Source organism: Bubalus kerabau, chromosome 5 (genome assembly GCF_029407905.1).
Source record: "Bubalus kerabau isolate K-KA32 ecotype Philippines breed swamp buffalo chromosome 5, PCC_UOA_SB_1v2, whole genome shotgun sequence".
Classification (NCBI taxonomy): Eukaryota; Metazoa; Chordata; class Mammalia; order Artiodactyla; family Bovidae; genus Bubalus; species Bubalus kerabau.
In genome coordinates, this window is record NC_073628.1 from 41,805,864 (window position 1) to 41,826,441 (window position 20,578).

At 39.6% G+C, this 20,578-nt stretch overlaps 1 protein-coding gene across 6 annotated transcripts in view; it reads right to left on the reverse strand.

The window, feature by feature from the left end:
* Positions 1-612: 612 nt before the first annotated feature.
* Positions 613-20,578, reverse strand: part of LOC129652658 (disks large 1 tumor suppressor protein-like) — a 690,295-nt gene continuing 670,329 nt past the window's right edge. For 4 of the 6 annotated variants that reach the window (XM_055581514.1, XM_055581513.1, XM_055581515.1 and 1 more), the window contains one exon: positions 613-2,367. In XM_055581514.1, coding sequence (XP_055437489.1) covers positions 2,131-2,367 — 237 coding nt within the window. In that variant the 3' untranslated portion in view covers positions 613-2,130. Of the gene's footprint in view, positions 2,368-16,033; positions 16,119-18,702; positions 18,905-20,578 lie in introns of those variants that run through there. The other 2 variants (XM_055581519.1, XM_055581520.1) reach the window with 2 other exon arrangements.

The following is a 20,578-nucleotide window of genomic DNA, read 5'->3' on the forward strand; positions in this document are numbered from 1 at the left end:
AATTCCAGGAGTTGATGATGACAGGGAGGCCTGGCATGCCGCAGTCCATGGGGTCGCAAAGAGTCGGGCATGACTAAGTGACTGAACTGAACTGACCTGAACTCTTGATCTTACTATTCTTATTTCACAGATGAGAAAACCTTGGCCCAGGGAGGATAAGTAACTGGCCCAGTATTACATGGCTGGTATGTGGCAGGACTGGAATTTTAACAATTGGGACCCAAATCTGTGTGTGTGTGTGTGTCTGTATGTGTGTGTGTTAGACGCTGAGTTGTGGCCGACTCTTTGCAAACCCATGGACTGTGGCCCACCAGGGTCCTCTGTCCATGGAATTCTCCAGGAAAGAATACTGGAGTGGGGTGCTATTTGCTTCTCCAGGGGATCTTCCTTGACCCAGGGATCGAACCCTGGTCTCCTGCATTGCAGGCAGATTATTTACCATCTGAGCTACCAGGGAACCAAGTCTGTATTTCTAGTCATAAAACTATACAGCCTCTCCATAAATGGGAATAAGCAAAGGATTTTAAACTTCATGCAAAAGGGCAGCTCTTTGAGTTTTTGTTGTTTTTTTTTTTAAGGAAATAGGGCACTCAGAAGAACTAAAAAGATTATAGATTTAATTTTATAAACTGAATTAAAGAAATTATCCTCAGAAAACAAGGCTATGATGTATCTGGACAAAAAGAATCGCTGATGCAAATACCTCTTGCTTGCCCTACAAATGAAGCTGCTAATCTGAGCTTGGTTGTTTTCAGAGTTTGGGAATATTTACTACTTCTATATTTCTTTGGACATCCGCCAGGACTCTACTAGCTCGCAGACGCACCAAGTGCCAAAGATTTAAGAAATATTGATAGGGGAATAAGTTATAAATGGGCACATTACATCCATTTGTTTACCTGTGGCTTGCCATTTGGTTAAAGACACTATTTGACCTGGGTGGAAATAAACACTGGTAACAGCTGAAATTTAATTCTGAGATTCTGAAAGAATAGAGCAGGAGAATGCTTACCAGGGAATGGGGGGCAGTCCATGTTTCTAGGAGAAGAGAAGCCTCTGAGGAAGACTCTGAAAACAATCAACCAGGCATCAGGCTGTTCACTGAGCATCCTAAGTAACTCTTAATACCAACTGTCACCATTAATCTACATGGTTCTCCCTATTAAGCCTGAGAAATGACTTTACCGGCCCAAACACTTTTCTTGAAGTGTCTCTGACTCTGGTAATAATCTCAAGCAGAGCAAAAAGCAGAACACTGTTCCTGAAAATCAACAGAGGTGGATGTTTGTATAGAAAGCTCAAATAGCAAACTTTTCATGAGGGAGGCAATACCAACTGGAAAAAATAACAAAGAAGCTCACACTTAGAGAGGATGTATCCTGAAAATTACATTGGTATTGTTAGCTTTGTTTTTATAGAAAAGGAGACCGAAGCTCATTAAGTACGTATAAATTATTCAAAGTTCTGCCAGTAGGAGACAGAACAGCTTAGACATGAACCCAGGTCAAATGTAAACAGGAGTGGATTAGGTGCCAATGTCCACTGCTTTTTTCTTCTACCAGAATGAGTTTTGACCAATGTCACAAGCTAAGCCTATAATCAAAAGTCATAATCTTGCCTCTGTTTGTAACTTTCTAGGACATAATTAGCCTTTCTATGTTTCTAGTTCTTTCTTTCTAAAATAGGAATAGTAACATTTGTCCTTTGCTACTTGCATGTACTAAAGGAGGAAGCATAACTCAGAGAATCAGTTATAATTCAGGCTAAACGAGACTTTAAAATACTGTCTGTCCAACCAACAGATAAGGAAGATGAGGTCTACACAGTTTACCTAACATGACAGAAAAGTGTACATTATATGTATATGATTCAAAAATAGTAAAATTTCAAGAGTTGTTTTTCCCTCAAAATGTAAAAGATAATAGTCTTCAGAAAGGCAAAATCTAAAATCAGTTGCAGTTCAAACCAATGGCTCAAGAAAATAAGGGATCTTTTCATGTATCTTTATACTAAAATCCAGACACTAATTTTCCTTTTTTAAATATAATAACTAACATCTATTAACATCCAGCTTAAAACTAAATATTAAAAAAAAAAAAAACTTGGATCATGGCATCTGGTCCCATTACTTCATGGCAAATAGAAGGGGAAAGGGTGGAAGCAGTGAGAGTTCCTCTTCTTGAGCTGGAAAATCACCGCGGATGGTGACTGCAGCCATGAAATCAGAAGATGATTGCTTCCGCTTCCGGGCAGGAAAGTTATGACAAACCTAGTCAGTGTGTTGTAAAGCAGACACATTACTCTGTTGACAAAGGTCCGTATAGTCAAGGCTACGGTCCTCCCAGTGGTCACATGCGGTTGTGAGAGCTGGACCATAAAGAAGACAGAATACCAAAGAATTAATGCCTTCAAACTGTGATGCTGGAAAAGACTCTTCAAAGACCCCTGGACAGCAAGGAGATCAAACGAGTCAATCTTAAGGGAGATCAACCCTGAATGCTCATTGGAAGGACTGGTGCTCCAGTATTTTGGTCACCTGATGCCAACAGCTGACTCATTGGAAAAGTCCCTGATGCTGGGAAAGATTGAGGGCAGAAGGATAAAGGGGCATCAGAGGATGAGATGGCTGGACATCATCACCGATGCAATGGATGTGAACTTGGGAAAAATTCAGGAGGTGGTGAGAGATGGGGAAGCATGGCATGCTGCAGTTCATAAGGTCACAAAGAGTCGGGCACAACTGTGAGGCTGAACAACATCTGTTGAGTCTGTGACAACTACTATCCTGAGCTCTTTATATGAATTAACCAGTTTTATCCTCACAACTCTAAGGGAGAGATGAAATTAGAACTTCTATGTTATAGATGAAGAACATGAAGACAGAAAGATTAAGTACTTGCTCAGGCTCAGATAGGAAATGATTCAAGTCTAGGCTTCCTAGCTCCAAAATCTGTGCTCTTAACCACTATACTATATTATCTCAAAACTATGCCTCAGATGGTGAGGAATCCACTTGCAAGTTTGATCGCTGGGTTGGGAAGATCCCCTGGAGAAGGGCATGGCAACCACTCCTGTATCCTTGCCTGGAGAATCCGCATGGACAGAGGAGGCTGGCGGGCTACAGTCCATGGGGTCACCAACAGTCGGACACAACTGAGCAACCAAACAACAACAAACATGGCACAGCCTCATATATTCTGCTGTATCACCACATGCTTACTAATTATAGCTGCCTGGTTGTCAATTACATTCATTCTCTTACCTCCTTTAGTTTATTAGCATTTCTATAAAATTTACTCTACCTTATGGTGGTGGTTTAGTCTCTAAGTTGTGTCCGACTCTTGCGATCCCATGGACTGCAGCCTGCCAGGCTTCTCTGTCCATGGGATTCTCCAGGCAAGAATACTGGAGTGGGTTACCAATTGATATTTAAAAATAAAGCAGTGCTTTATAAAAAAGAATATCATTTCTATGGTCCACCTTTCAGTAATTTGCATAGGTCCATCTGAAGTACTTTTATTCTGAGCTGATTTCTTCAGTCTTAGAAAGCAGAGGCCAACTCTTCTGTAGTCGGACTCAAGTATCCCCTCCTCTTTGAAGTTTTCCTCACCCTCTCAGGCAAAACGGGTCACTCCCTCCTCTGTACTCCCAGGGAGTTGTATTCTTTCATTATATTGAGTTGTTTATGTATCTCTCTGCTCACATGATGAAAGGGTCTTAGTACCTTGCATGGAGCAACAGGACTGGCAGAAATTTGGTGTTCTGAATATATACATTTTTAAGTATAAAATATATGTAAAGATTAGCAATTAAGATCTCTGTTGTCATGATACGATGGTGGTGTACATTTCTGAAAAGCCACAAATCAGCAAGAGAAACAATACTTCCTAGACTTTGGTGCTCAATTTCCTAAGTGGACTCATGAACGCCAGATACCATGTGCTTGTGTATAGGGTGGTAGTAAAGTTGAGCCTTTAAAATGAGATGAATTTGTGCTTGAGTCCCAGTGGCTCCCTGGTAAATGGAAGATGTTGGATTACTAGGGTGTTTAGGAAAGTGAATTTTTAAATGTATTATTTGTTTAATATTGAGTTTGAAGCATCAACTCTATTCAACATACATTCAGTTCAGTTAAGTTCAGTTGCTCAGTCATATCTGACTCTTTGCGACCCCGTGAATCACAGCACACCAGGCTTCCCTGTCCATCACCTACTCCTGGAGTTCACTCAAACTCACGTCCATCGAGTCGGTGATGCCATCCAGCCATCTCATCCTCTGTCATCCCCTTTTCCTCCCCCCCAATCCCTCCCAGCATCAGAGTCTTTTCCAATGAGTCAACTCTTCGCATGAGGTGGCCAAAGTACTGGAGTTCCAGCTTTAGCATCATTCCTTCCAAAGAACACCCAAGGCTGATCTCCTTTAGAATGGACTGGTACATACATTAGCAGCTATTAATATTAGGACTGCTCTTTGGAAAAATTATGATTTGGACCCTTGAACATCCCTTTCAATGGCCTTTTATTCACACATTCTGCCTCATCCTACAGAGAAGGAAATGGCAAACTACTCCAGTGTTCTTGCCTGGAGAATCCCAGAGATGGAGGAGCCTGGTGGGCTGCAGTCTATGGGTACACACAGAGTTGGACACGACTGAAATGACTTAACAGCAATAGCCTCATCCTAATGAGTTTCAATTCTCCATTACCAAGCCCAAGTCTGGGCTTCCCGGGTGGCACAGTGGTAAAGAAGCCACCGGAGACGTGGGTTCGATCCCTGGGCTGGGAGGATCCCCTGGAGGAGGAAATAGCAACCCATTCCAGTATTCTAACCTGGAAAATCCCATGGGCAGAGGAGCTTCGAAGGCTATAGTCCATAGGGTCACAAAGGGTTGGACATGACTGAGCAACTGAGCACATACAAGCTCAAGTTCATAAATCAATCAGAGAACCCATAGGAACAAATTATGGAGAGAAATAGTAGTGGGAGAGTCCTATAGGAAGGTACGTATATTACTGACATGGAAGACCAGTGCTGCGATCATGTAACACTTGCTAATTGTAGAATCTCATAAGAACCTACAGCATTTATTAGCTCCATTGGTAGAAAACTCTTTCTTGGAACTTAGGGCTTCCAAATTTGCCTCTGGGTTGTTTGTGCTTGGCTTGAGCAAAAGGCTAAGCAAACATTAAGCTAATAAGCTGTGATCTTTCAATCACCATTATCTCCAGTCCCCAAAGTTAGCTCAGTATGCAGCCAAAAAAGACACAGATGTGTCTTAGAGGAAGCAGGAATTCCGTGTCAACAAAACACTGGGGTGATGTAACATGGAGTGCACTCTATTGTAAGCTCTGGCTGGCTATTTGAATTAAGTGTCTTTAAAGGACCTTGTCTTGACTGCAAAATTCCAGGGGCCAGTACCTAGGGTTTCTAGGTCCACTATTTTTAGCTACAGAATTTGTATACTGTTTTTCCACTTCAATCCTTGCCAATTCCCCCAAAACAGGCATGGTCCTTCGTAACGGACGACATACCCAAGCTCCAGGCACTGGTCTCCCAGAGAGCTTGGCTTGACAATGAACCTATAGTGGGTTTCAGTTTAAACATAACAGCCTCCCCTAGACCCGCTTTTGATATTCGACTTTTATCTCGTACTACAGGTAAGAGGCGCCTACTCATCACACTGGCTCCTGCTTGTGGAGGCCTGGCTTATTGGACTGCCTCTCCACCAAAGACAAGATTATATTTAGCCTGAGTTTGCTTAAATGATTAGAAAATTTCACTTAACAAATGCAAAGGATAGATTCTAAATGAGTTGCCAGTCCAGGTTCAATGCACGATACTAGATGCTTGGGGCTGGTGCACTGGGACGACCCAGAGGGATGGAATGGGGAGGGAGGAGGGAGGAGGGTTCAGGATGGGGACCACATGTATACCTGTGGCGGATTCATTTTGATATTTGGCAAAACTAATACAGTTATGTAAAGTTTAAAAATAAAATAAAATTAAAAAAAAAATGAGTCAAGGGCCTGTTTCTATTCTTAGGGTTCCATGAAATTTAGGCTTTACAAAGAAACATACTGGTGATTGGTTTTGGGCAATATTCCCTCTTAGGCATCTAAAAAAGCTATATAATATTAAAACTCTGTAAAGAAGAATTCAAAGCAATGAATGTATTCAGTTCAGTTCAGTTCAGTCACTCAGTCGTGTCCGACTCTTTGTGACCCCATGAATCGCAGCACGCCAGGCCTCCCTGTCCATCACCAACTCCCGGAGTTCACTCAGACTCATGTCCATCGAGTCAGTGATGCCATCCAGCCATCTCATCCTTTGTTGTCCCCTTCTCCTTCCGCCTCCAATCCCTCCCAGCATCAGAGTCTTTTCCAATGTTCAACTCTTCTCATGAGGTGGCCAAAATACTGGAGTTTCAGCTTTAGCATCATTTCTTCCAAAGAAATCCCAGGGCTGATCTCCTTCAGAATGGACTGGTTGGATCTCCTTGCAGTCCAATGAATGTATAATAATTACTTAATATCCAGCTAGATGTCCTCAGTAAGGAAGTTTACAGAGGAGAAATGTGGAAGGGGACCCTATTGTATAAGAGCATTTAATTTGCTTGGATGAAAGGACATGCATCAGTAGTACATGGCAAATGCCTCTGAGAGCACTCATACTTAGTTATAATTATTTATCTTTGATCAGTTTCCCCAAGAAGACTATGAATTATTGAATACCAGCCTGGGTCTTTTTTACCTGCAGATTCCTAGAACTTAGCACAATACCTGGTACCATGTTTGTTAAATAAGGATAAATGATTTTAAACTCTGTAATAATATGGTATAAATTAGAGGCAAAAATAAACATCTATGGATGCTCAGAGCAGAGAGATGATGATATTACTCAGTGATCCAGAACAGAATCACAGAAAAAGGAGAACTTGATCAACATGTGGAAGAAACGCTTGATTGCAAAAAGTGACAGGGTGTATATTCTCTTGAGTATGGGAGAAACAGAGGGAAAAAGAAGAAATGTGGATCACTGCATCATCATTTGCAACAGCTGTGACATGGAAGCAACCTAAATGTCCCCAGTGAATGAACAGATAAATAAAGGATGGTATAATATACATACATACGTACATACATATATATATAGGCTTCCCTTGTGGCTCAGCTGGTAAAGTATCCTCCTGCAATACAGGAGACCTGGGTTAGATCCTTGGGTTGGGAAGATCCCCTGGAGAAGGGAATGGCTACCCACTCCATTTATTCTGGCCTGGAGAATTCCATGGACTGTATAGTCCATGGGGTTGCAGAGAGTCGGACATGACTGAGTGACTTCCAGAAATGGCAAGATTTTCTTTTTTATGGCTCAAATAAACAGAATAAATATTGAGCCATAAAAAAAGAAAATCTTGCCATTTCTGACAACATGGATGGACCTTAAGGGCATTAGACTACGTGAAATAAGCCATACAGAGAAAGACAAATATCATAAAATCTCACTTAAATGTGGAATCTAAAAGACCCACAAACAACCACAACCAAAAAAAAAAAAAAAAAACAAAAAAAACAAAAACCCAAACTTACAGATACAGAGAACAGCTTGTCGGTTGCCAGATATAGGTGGCAAGAGGTGGGTAAGATGGATAGAGGTGGTCAACCGGTACAAACTTCCCATTACAGAATGAATAAGTCATGGAGATATGATGCACAGCATGGTGACTGCAGTTAGTAACGCTGTGTTTTATGTTTGAAAGTTGCTGAGCTGCTGCTGCTGCTGCTAAGTCGCTTCAGTCGTGTCCGACTCTGTGCGACCCCATAGACGGCAGCCCACCAGGCTCCACCGTCCCTGGGATTCTCCAGGCAAGAACACTGGAGTGGGTTGCCATTTCCTTCTCCAATGCATGAAAGTGAAAAGTGAATGTGAAGTCGCTCAGTCGTATCCAACTCTTAGCGACCCCATGGACTGCAGCCTACCAGGCTCCTCCATCCATGGGAATTTCCAGGCAAGAGTACTGGAGTGGGGTGCCAGGGTCTTAAAAGTTCTCCTCACAAGGAAACAAAAAAACATAACTACATGTGGTGATATATGTTAAGTATACTCATTGTGGTAATACTTCACAATATACATCAAATCATTATGCTGTACACTTGATGTATAATGGTATATGTCAATTATATCACAATAAAGAAAGAAAACAAGTATAATAAAGTTAACCAAAATTTTAAAAAGTAAGGAACTTGAAAATGTATAGACTATGAGAAACAAGAACTGGCTAAGAAAAGACTTATAAGTTGGTGAGTTTAAGGACGGGCCCTGAAATATTTTCAGTGGGAAAGAATAAGCATTTAATGAGTTTCTACTACATGTCAGATCTTTGCAAGGCATTTCACATATATCATCCCATTTTTTTAGAGAAGGTTTTATTGTTCACACTTTGCAATGAAGATGCTAATCTTAGAGAAGGCAAATAGCTTATCTAAGGACATGGGGAGCAAGCGTCACAGTGAAGAGCTGAACCCAATTCTATTAGATTCCATGCTCTTTTATTGCCCAACAGTGTCTCTGCAGTATTCCCTCATAAACCTGACAGGTCTTCCCTTCAGGTCCTACACTATCATAAATCACTTCTGATACGCTCTGAATTCCACATTCTCCCCAAATGAAATCAAGGCATCTCAATGTTTGTGCTTTCCACCTACACAGAGATAAACTGAATATTCTCTGAATTTCATCCTCCTTACATTAAAATACAATCTTCTAATTAATTTCTCTGGGCTTCTCTGGTGGCTCAGAAGTAAAGAATCTCAATGCAGGAGCCACAGGTTTAATCCTTAGATCGAGAAGAGTCTCTGGAGAAGCAAATGGCAACCCACTCCAGTATTCTTGTCTGGGAAATCCCATGCATAGAGAAGCCTGGTGGGCTACAGTCCATGGGGTCTCAAGAGTCAGAGAGGACTTAGTGACTAAACAACAATTTATTTGACAATACTTTTAACATTTCTTCCAAGGATATAACCCTCAATTGTGCATCCATCATCTCTTCTTTTCCCTCCAAGAAAAGAAGTACTACATTGAATTTTGATGATGATGAAGATGATAACCAGCACAATGACATTTTCAAGTTTCTTATTGTCCACAAACTTTGCAGAGTTCTAGATATACAATACTCTAGAGCTAAGGGCTGATAAACACAGTCTTCTAACAAGTTGAGGTTTCTCTCAGGTCAGACATAACTAGCACTGTTCAATATTTATGAAGCAGTATTCCCCTTGTGGAGAATTCACTCTGTTCCTTTGGTGAAAGATATAGGATTGAAATGGGACTCTGGGCAGCATGAGGAGAGCAGGCTCAGGCTCTATGCCTCCTTAATTGGCTGGAGATGAGCAGAGTCTTTACATAAGGCTTTTGTGGTGTTCTGCTTGGTAGGTGCCTGTCACACACTCTGCACAAGCTTAGATGAAAAGGATTTTCAGCATCTGAATAGAATGCATAATTGATAGCATGGGGGGACAAAAATTCCACTAGCTAGGGTCTCACACCAGTGTGCACTACCCACCTCACTAGACTTTTTATTGTGAAAGAAATTTGTAGGAAAAATGCATTGTGTAAATGTAAGACAGAGTGATCAGCCTAGCCTGATGTTTAAGGCTTCGCATCCAGCCAGAATTTCATAGTTCCAACCCTTCTCCTTCATCCAACTCACTCTTAGTTCTGGTTGTTGCTTAGTTACTTTCTCTATACTTAATTCTAACCCACGTGTGTGTGTGTGTGTGTGTGTGATGTGTGTGTGTGTGCATACATACATGCATATGTGCTAAGTCACTTCAGTTGTGTCCAACTCTGTGTGGCCCTATGGACTGCAGCCTGCCAGGCTCCTCTGTCTATGAGATTCTCCAGACAAGAATACTGGAGTGGGTCGCCATACCTTCCTAAAGCGGATCTTCCCAACCCAGAGATCGAAACCACGTCTCTTAATGTCTAACCTGCATTGGCGGGCAGGTTTTTTACCACTAGAACCACCTGGGAAGCCATATATATACATATGTGTATGTATGTACATGTGTATATGTGTGTGTGTTTATGTATGTGTGTGTGTATGTGTGTGTGTGTGTATATATATATATATATATATATATATATATATGTGCATGAATGCTAAGTCGGTTCTATCATGTCTGACTCTGTGAACCCATAAACTATAGCCTGCCAGGCTCCTCTGTCCCTGGGATTCTCCAGGCAAGAATATTGGAGTGGGTTGCCACACCCTCCACCACGGGATCTTCCCAATCCAGAGATCGAACCCAAGTTTCTTATATCTCTTGCATTGGCAAGCAGATTCTTTACTGATAGTGCATTGGGGAAGCCGATATATCTATGCATATATATATATATATAAGACTCTTTGAAAATATTTTATTTATTGATTAGTTAATTTTCATTTATCAGCATTTATTGAATCCCTATCAAGTACCAAAAATAATGTCAAATGATTAAATGATGATTCAAATAATAACTGCAAATAAAAGAATTTGAAAATCTCTAAATATATCCCCTCAGCAACTTCCATTAAAGGCAGTGTTTTTCAAACACTTCAAACAGAAGCACGTAGGCAGTCAGTTATGATGACACACAAGCTGAAGGACTCAACCCGAAATGAAAGAAAGGCCTCCAGAGCCCTCGCATCCCAGCCCACCTCATATCAGATCTTCCAAGTGCATCTTGTCCAATCAATCCCTCTCCAACCACACCCCAGCCCCGTGCCCACTGCATCACTATTCCAGTAGCCCCTGCCACTGACAAACGGTACTATAGTCTTCAGATTGAGGAAACAAATGAACAAATTGAGAACCACAAAAGGTTCCAATATTTCCCACCAAGATTATTAATGCCTACAACAGCACCAGCTACTACCTAGGACCCACAGCGCGCCAATTAAGCACAGCTCAGTTCAGTCGCTCAGTCGTGTCTGACTCATTGCAACCCCATGAACCGCAGCACGCCAGGCCTCCCTGTCCATCACCAACTCCCGGAGTCCACCCAAAGCCATGTCCATTGAGTCGGTGATGCCATCCAACCATCTTATCCTCTGCCGTCCCCTTCTCCTCCTGCCCTCAATCTTTCCCAGCGTCAGGGTCTTTTCAAATGAGTCAGCTCTTCGCAGCTGGTGGCCAAAGTATTGGAGTTTCAGCTTCAACATCAGTCCTTCCAGTGAACACCCAGGACTGATCTCCTTTAGGATGGACTGATTGGATCTCCTTGCAGTCCAAGGGACTCTCAAGAGTCTTCTCCAACACCACAGTTCAAAAAGAACTTTCTAATCATCATCTCACACAATCTTTAATCGCCCTTTGGGGTCAGCATACTATTGTGCTGACTGTATAGGCAAGAACATTGAGGTCCCACCAGGCAGAATAACTTGCTCCAGGTCCCACAAAGGTTGTAGAGATGCAGCCAGGACTTGAATCCAAGATAGCGGACTCTACCTTTCTATTGCCATGGACGTAACTGAGGTGAAATGAATTGCATGATGTAGTCAAAAATTGTGAGTACAATTTCTGCTTCACTTCTTACTGGATAGGTAACCTTGGGGAAATTATTTTGCTCGTTTGATCCTCAGTCTCCTAATGTTAAAAAAGAAGATACTAAAATAACAAACTTACATGTTCACACTGAAGAGAACCTGAGGCTTACTGACTGCAGAGGCCTTGTTTTTTTCATCCTTGTGTTTCTTGCATGCATAGAATAATGCCAGGCAAGCATTTCAAGAAATATTTGACAAGAAACACACACGGCTTAGCACAGAGCAAGGCACATACGCGTGTATGTACACATGGGCTATTTAGTCGCTCGTCTCATTCACAGAATTTCCTTTACAAAAATATATTTTAAATCATCTCTTTCAATTCCTTACTTCAATTCACTCAAAAGAGATAACGGTGGCAGTGATAAGCTGAAAGAACACGGGAAAGATGGCCAAGGATTCTTCTATTTTTTTTTTCTTTAATGCTGATTTTCCCAAACAAAATAATCAACATTTGATAATATATTTCGATTATTAAAAATGAAGTAGATCATTTTTACTCCCCAAATGCAAGGGGGGTAAAAATGATCTATTTCAACTAAAATTGCCTTGTCAAGTTCTCATCTTTAATAAACCCAAAAGACTATCTTGGAGTAGTTAGACAGAATCATTAGCTTTCATCACTTACTTTCTAAATAGTCTCTATAGGAAATTGCAATGACTCCCATAATAATGTGCCACAAGACTCTGAAAGATCATCTCAGGACCGCTTCGCAGCTGAAAGTCAAATCTCTAAGTATCTTTCACAACTAAATAATTTCAGAATCTCATAAACACAACTTTTTTGAAAGCTTTTAAGTACTGCTGTGTAATAATGCACCACTGACATATTTAAAGGATGTGTCTATGGTAACATATGCCTATTATTGGAAACTTCTAACACCCACGATAATTCTTAAACATTCAGTCACAGGATCAAATCGGAGGGAAACATATCTGCATTATCTTGTGATTTCAGAACAAAGACAAACAGATTGGCCCTCTCATATGAAGCGTTTTGCCCAAGGTCACATCAGAGTCAGAGCCGCCAGGGAGTAAAAGCCCTGGGAGTAACCCATTTATCTACTCTACAGCCTGCTTCAGTAAGGCATCTGCAGAGGAACTATGATACCATTATTCATGAACACTTCCAGAGACAACCTAAATTATTATGATAATCCTCTTTGCATTTAGATTAAAAACACATTCCTAGTGAAAGTAGAAAATGTGAATTTTTAGGAAGAGAGAATAACTATATTTAACAGCTTAATTTCAGGATCACCTTGGAGATACATATATTCAGATGATTCAGGCTAAGGCACACTCTACACAGGTCTACGCTCTCATAGCACATAGTAAATGCTCAATCAAAGGGACCATCATCATCTTCGCCATAATCCCCACAACTAAGCTGCTGACTCAGCAGGTAAGTTAGCATCACAGAGAATCTAAACCGGAAGGAACCTTGAAGTTCACTTGGTCTACACCCTAACTTTTCAGAGGGGAATCAGGTAATACCTTGGTGATGGTCAATCAGTAAATTAATGAAACTTTAGGAACCAGGACCTCAATATATTTTAATTAAGCTGTGTTAATTAAAATACATTGATTTTGCAAATATATATATACTTCCACTCAATCACTCTGTGTTGCCGATCAAAATTTTCTGGAATCATTCTTAAAAGAAAACATAGTTATGAAAATGAGAACATACTAAGAAAGCCTAAATTAATTTATTAATTTGTAATTGAAATAAAAAAATTAGGTTTCTAATGTATTTGTTCATCCTCTCCCAACCCTGTGGCACATATCTGAAAAAACAGAAGAGTATATAATTGGAAATCATCTTTGAGACCTCTTTGGCTTGCCTATTAAAATAAAAGCCATCTACACCATTCAGGAGAATTTCTAAATAATATCTGAACTTTGCCTATTTACTGAATTTCTTCTTCAAATGAGTCACAGTATTTAACTAATGTTTGAACTTTATTCTGCTTCTATTCTTAAGCAATATTTATTGCCATCACAAAATTTTAATTAGTAAATGTATTAACAATGATGAAGACCCATTCCACCTGTTATCTACTGCCTCAAAAATACTCATTTCTAACTGCTAAATTAAATCAAGAGTCAAGAATGTCCCTTGTTTTACTATATGTGCAAGTAAAGGACATTTTCTATGCCACAGTGTGCTCGACAAGCTAGTATTTTTTTCATTCAATAGTTATTGATTATGAAATGCCCAGGCACCAGTGTAAGCATCTGCATGCATTTTATTTCACATAGTCTTTGCATATTTCGTATAAGGTAAGATTATATCTATTTTGCAGATGTAAAACTTGGAGGCCCAGGTTAACAGTTGACTGATATAGAAGTCTACTCCAGTTCTTTCAGATTTTAAATCTAATCTAGAGATTTGATTAGGCATTCAAATCAAAAATAAAATAAATATAAGTCACATATCCCAATTGTCATAAATAGTTATATGAACAAAATACTATGAGAACACACACACACACAGTGTAGCTAACTTTCTAAAGGACGGTTAGAAAATTATTTTTATATCCATGTTCTCAGTTGGCCCAAATAATTTATAAGCATTCTTGGAAGGAAACTTTGATGTGTATATTTTGGTACTAATTTATACAGTAAAAATTGAGCAGTCTGTACATTATGTAAATACATCATAAGATGCCTAAATCTTTTATAAGATTGCAATAATGTAGCTACTACTATTGGGCAAACTCTGCAAGTTTTCCCTGTATACCCTGCATCACAGCTTCTGGGGGAAAATGTTAAGACCAGCTGTATATAACACAGCAGTAAATGAGTTCAGGGGAGGCCCAGGGTTAGGTTTTTGCATCTCCCAAATAACTGGGTATTTCCAGCACACATCTTTAAACTCTAGAAAAACCTTGTGATGTTGTTCAATTACTTACTCTACCCAGCATCACATGACTATGATAAGACTGTACAATACACAAACATGATCATATCACCATTTTCCCTCTGTCTCTGCTATCTGTAAGATTCCATCTTTTTAACTCCCCACCTCAAATTCTAGCCCTTAGCAACACTGAATGACTCAAGGTCTCCAAATATTCCATGCTATTCCAGACTTCTTTGTTTGCATGTGTCTAGATTTCCATCAAACTTTTGTCTTTCCTCACCTGTCTTCTAGGACTCAGTTGCTACCCCAACTATCCTCATCCTTCAAAATTCAAGATTTAAATTCATATCTTTCAATGTTCCCAAAGGAAACTGTCCTTATAGTAATTATATTATACCTTGCATTATTTGTTCCCTTCAGTCAACTGTGGACTCACTGGGGTCAGGGCCTATGTACTTTTAAGTTCGTGGTGGATTTGTTTTCTTGAGGGAATTTTAAAAAAAAAAACACTAACTACCTATGCTACACAAAAGGGGCATCAAATGTTCTGCCATGATTGTACTTTCAACTTGGTAAGAGGGCTCATCACAGGGAAAGGAATACAGCATCTTTACTAAAGTAAAGGAAAAAGAGAGCCGTGGTGAACACTGATTACAGTATCTGGAGGCAGATGTCTGTGCTGGGCTTAAATGACCCAGTTCAGAAGCATTCAACTGTTACGGACAAAGGGTTTTCAAGAGTGAAGGAATTCTGCCTTTGGAACTTCTCTATTTTGTTCACCTGCTGTTTCTCCACCATGATCATCAACAAAACCTTAAAGGGGAAAGAGTCAAAGGAAAGTAAGAAGTCAGGAAACTGAGTTCCATTCCACAAGACAGGCGTCTGAGGGGAGATACCTCAAATACTAAGGTGGTCTCTCCAGGTACTAAAGGTGAAGAAACATATCAATAATCTTGGATCTAAGGAAGAAGAAGATAGGAGAGCATGAGGAAGTTGATGTCTAGAAATCTGAAAGAAACATAAAGGAATTTTCCATCCTCTCTTCTGTTCCAGTCTAACCCATCTCAAGAAAGACATGAGTATTGTGGATAAGATAGATCTCATTTCAAATTCACTTAATTTTCTTAAATCTGCTCCCTTACTTGTAAAATGGGATAATACATCTTCTTTGCAGGAGGGGAGAAAGGAATAATATTAGTTTATTCACTCAGTAAGTATTTAATGAACTAGACTCTGATATTTATTGATGAATCACATAATAGGTATATGCTGTATGGTACTTGGTAGCAATAGTAACATTTACTCTTGTTTTATAATTAGCTTAAAACTGGAAAAGGTAAGATATGTGTGTGTGTATATATATAGGTATAAAACTGGAAAAGGTAAGATAAATATATATATAGCTATATATATATATAGCTATATATATAGGTCTATACAAAAGAGATTTAGTTAGCTAGTTAGCTATCACACAGCATGCGCATTAGCAACAAGCCTCACACATAAATCCAACTTAAAAAAAATGAGACTATTCTGATTACAGCGGGCTTCCCACATGGCACTAGTGGTAAAGAACCCACCTGCAATGCAAAAGACCTGGGTTCAATCCTTGGGTCACAAAGATCCCCTGGAGGAGGGCATGGCAACCTGCTCCAGTATTCTTGCCTGGAAAATCCAATAGACAGAGAAACCTGGTGAGCCATGGTCCACAGGGTCACAAAGAGTCAGACACAACTGAAGCGCCCTAGCACACATGCATTCTGATGATTATAGCAGGAGCTCAGCCGGACCCCAGCAGCGTTCCTTTCTCCTCACTCTCTCTTTCTCACATGATGTGCTTCCTAAAGAACCAGAAGCAGGTCACTGGGACTCATGAGACCATGGTTTAAAGCCATCATAGAAAGCAATCAACTGTTATTATTTCTGAGGCAGGAAAAAAGGGACTTAGTGGTCCTTCCAAATAACTAGCTGGAAAACGTTATGCGTTTATTGGTGGCAAAGAGACCATGTAGAAGGTTATGGCTTACTCTTGGCCTGTGAAGAGAAGGGATAATGCTGGGAATTGAAATTGGAAATTATTTTTGGAGAGGTAGGTTTGGTGACAGACACTCTTGTAGAGTTAGTTACAATTTTATTTTGGACCAAAAAGTGGGTTCATACATGGTCTTTCTAAAGATTTCTGTGCACATGTAAATGAAGGGCATGAATTGGAAATAACATCACATTTCTGACATTTCTGAGACTTACCATGATACACAGAAAAACAAGACAGGATTTTACACATCCTGAAAATCTGGGGCAGAGGAACATCAAAGATATAGAGGATAAAAGAGAGGCTAAAGTTATTGGCCTAGAAGACCGGACACTCAGTAGATCAACTGGGAGAAACAGAGAGAAGGTAATGGACAGCCCTCAATTGGTCGTGAACATATGAATTGGAGGTATGGCAGGACCTGTTGAGCAAAAAATCCAGAGGCAGCTATAGTGACAATAGACAAGTGAAAGAGGAGAGTGAAAAAGTTGCCTTAAAGCTCAACATTCAGAAAACTAAGATCATGGCATCTGGTCCCATCACTTCATGGCAAATAGATGGGGAAACAATGGAAATGGTGACAGACTTTATTTTGGGGGGCTCCCAAATCACTGCAGATGGTGATTGCAGCCATGAAATTAAAATACGCTTGCTCTTTGGAAGAAAAGCTATGACCAACCTAGACAGCATATTAAAAAGCAGAGACATTACTTTGCCAACAAAGGTCTGTCTAGTCAAAGCTATGGTTTTTCCAGTAGTCATGTATGGATGTGAGAGTTGGACTGTAAAGAAAGCTGAGCACCAAAGAATTGATGCTTTTGAACTATGGTGTTGGAGAAGACTCTTGAGAGTCCCTTGGATAACAAGGAGATCCAACCAGTCCAATCTAAAATAAATCAGTCCTGAATGTTCATTGGAAGCACTGATGCTGAAGCTGAAACTCCAATACTTTGGCCACCTGATGCAAAGAACCAACTCATTGGAAAAGACCCTGATGCTGGGAAAGATAGAAGGTGGGAGGAGAAGGGGACGACAGAGGATGAGATGGTTGGATGGCATCACCAACTCAATGGACATGAGTTTGAGTAAGCTCTGGGCGTTGGTGATGGACAGGGAGGCCTGGCGTGCTGCAGTCCATGGGGGTCACAAAGAATTGGACACAACTGAGCGACTGAACTGACTGAACTGAGTAAAACAGAACAAAGGCATCCTTTCATATAGCTTCCAACGGAGTCAACAGATTATAAACATTTTGGCAATTCCAGCTCAATGTTTTTAAGAAAGCAAGAAATCATTTTTTTTTTGTACTATAGTATGGAAATTGCAAAATCTTGGGCTGTACCTCACCTTTTAAAGAATAAGGCAACAACAGAGAACACATAATTAAAAACAAGAATTGGAAAGGTCACCTCATAAATGAAATAAATGGTTTGCCAGTGAAAAATTAGCTTCTAAGGAATGACCATCCACCTGTCCTAAAAAGGTCAAAAATACTGCCAAGATAGCCCTGGTAGGAGAGACTAAAAAATAAACACAAAATAAAATGGAAGATGCTCTCAGGGCAAGTGCTGACAAACATATTCAAGTAGGAAACTCATCAAAGGAAATGTTTCCTTACAGCAAGTGAATGCGGCCAATAGAATATGGCTTAATTCAATCTCATTCCAAAGAAAAGACAGCCAAAAATATTACCTTTAAGATTTCTCTTCTGATTCTTGATGTGACAAAATGATGCTTTTAATAAACGTTCCTTGAAGAAAGTCTATACCTGCAGGTAGTTAAGACCTAAACCTGAGGAGTCAGATCACTTTGGCTTCCTTCCACTGTTAGATTTTCATGATTGGAAAATTCTCAAGGTAATTCCCACAGACCGAAAACTGTGTAACTTGGGAAATTCACACAATGTGTTCATTTTTGCAATCATCAAACTCATTGTTTCAGTAGAAAACATATAAATTGAACAGTCATATATTGGAAAGATATTTTTTGAGAAAACAAGGTTTTAAAAAGGTGTTGCACTTCAGATTAAGCAATCTACATTCTGGTGGAATAGTCTAGAAAAGCCAATACATGAGAATCATAACTATATTAAATGGTCAAAGAAGTAGTCATCAGGCAATCTTGCTAAAGAATTAAGAAAAGACATACACAAATATTTAGTTGAATAGAAACTTATGAAACTTTACTTATAATAGCAAGGCATCGTGCTATGCGTGCTCAGTCGTGTCTACGTCTTTGCAGCCGTATGGACTGGAGCCTTCAAGGCTCCGCTGTGCATGGAAATCTTCAGGCAAGAACACTGGAGTGGGTTGCCATTTCATCCTCCAAGGGAATCTTCCCAACTCAGGGATTGAACCCACACCTCCTGTGTCTCCTGCATTGTTAGGCAGATTCTTTACCACTGTGCCACCTGGATATCCTAAATATCCAACATAAGAAAACCAAAGAAAATAGTCTAGGATATCTATTGTACCTGAATACAATACAGTCATTAAAAGCTGTTCTTGAAAATAAAATTATATAGGGCAATATTCAAAGTACCTAAATATATATAATAACTCTATTTGGCATAATGCATATTTTATAATAAATATCTGTGTACATGTTTGTATGTGTGTGTAAGTGTGTGCATTGAAGAGGATGGAGGAGTATAAACAAAAATAATAATAGAGGTTGTGTTCTATGTAGTGAAGTTCTCAACTTTAGGGGGTCAGATTCCCCACTGAGAGAATGAGGAAAGCTTTGAATTCTTGCAAAACTGATCCAGCACGGGCCTTTGGGAGGTGACAGCATTATTAAGATTTTATTTTAGTTTCTGTACTTATACAATTAAATACAATCTTTCTGAAATGTCAGTTACTTTGTTACTAGAAATAGACCAAAAATAATTTTTGAAGGCTAGAGTAGCATTTTATAAATGTTAAAATATGTGAAAGTAATTTTCCTAGCTATTTCTGAGTGCAAGCTAGAAATTGTGTCTTCTATTTTATATATGGGGAAATTAAGGAAAGGACCAATTTTCTGATTTATTCAAGGATACCCACCATGTTAGTGACAGAATTGAGATAACAACACAGTGTTTTCTAGGTTCTGATTACCGTACTAAGTTGTAATAACTACAAAGTGTTACAATTTTAAAGGTAATTTCAGCATTTCCAAAACCTTTTTTTTTTTTTTACCTTCAATCTTTAGTTCTTCAGGAAAAAACCTTTTTCTGCTGGAGCAAGGCTTTGTTATATGTGTAGAGCAATATGTACACAGTAATTGCTTCAGTTGAAAGCATCTTGATTTGCAGCCTTGATATCAAAAAACTCAAAGAAAACTTTATTCTTCACTTGCAACAAACAAAAACTGTGTAGAATGGTCCTCCCCATTTTTAATTCTAATGTAGAACAAATCAGATTACCCATAATACCTTGACAGAAACTTGGTTCAGGAATTTAAATGATACAAGATTGCTTAGGCAGTCCCATCGAAAAATAATTGGGATTCAGTCACCTTTGCTGCCTCATCTTCTGCCTGAGTATCTACAGTAAACACAGCAGCACTGCCTCCAGCCAGGCGTCAAAGGGCTGGGGCTGCCCCATCTGAGACCACTGCTTATCTCTGCTTATCTCCTCTCCAAAAGCTGACACCCTCTCCTTTTTCTCTTCCAGTACTTTATATAAGAATTATATTATGCAGAAATCCAGAGAATACTCTTGTTTTGAAAATCTCCAACAATTACAAAAGCTTCCAGAATTTGAGACTCCACTGGGAAAGTTTCACTTTATTCCTCTTTGATCTCAAAGGAACACAGATGAAACCATCATCTCAGAAAATATCTTTTATTTTTCCTTCCTTATTCTAGAAAAATTAGCTCCCTATATAAGAATACACTCTATGTCATGGTGAAAAATTAGATTTAATCAGATTCAGATATACCAATAAGAAATATGTCTTCTCTCCTATCCCCTCTAGCCAACACAAGGCATAATTGTAAAGTAATTGGAAACAAATCACACTACTTCCTCTTTCGGAGTTTTTGTCAACCCATCTGAACATTACCTTCACTCCTTTCATTCTTTTCCCTACCCTATCCTCTGTCCATGGG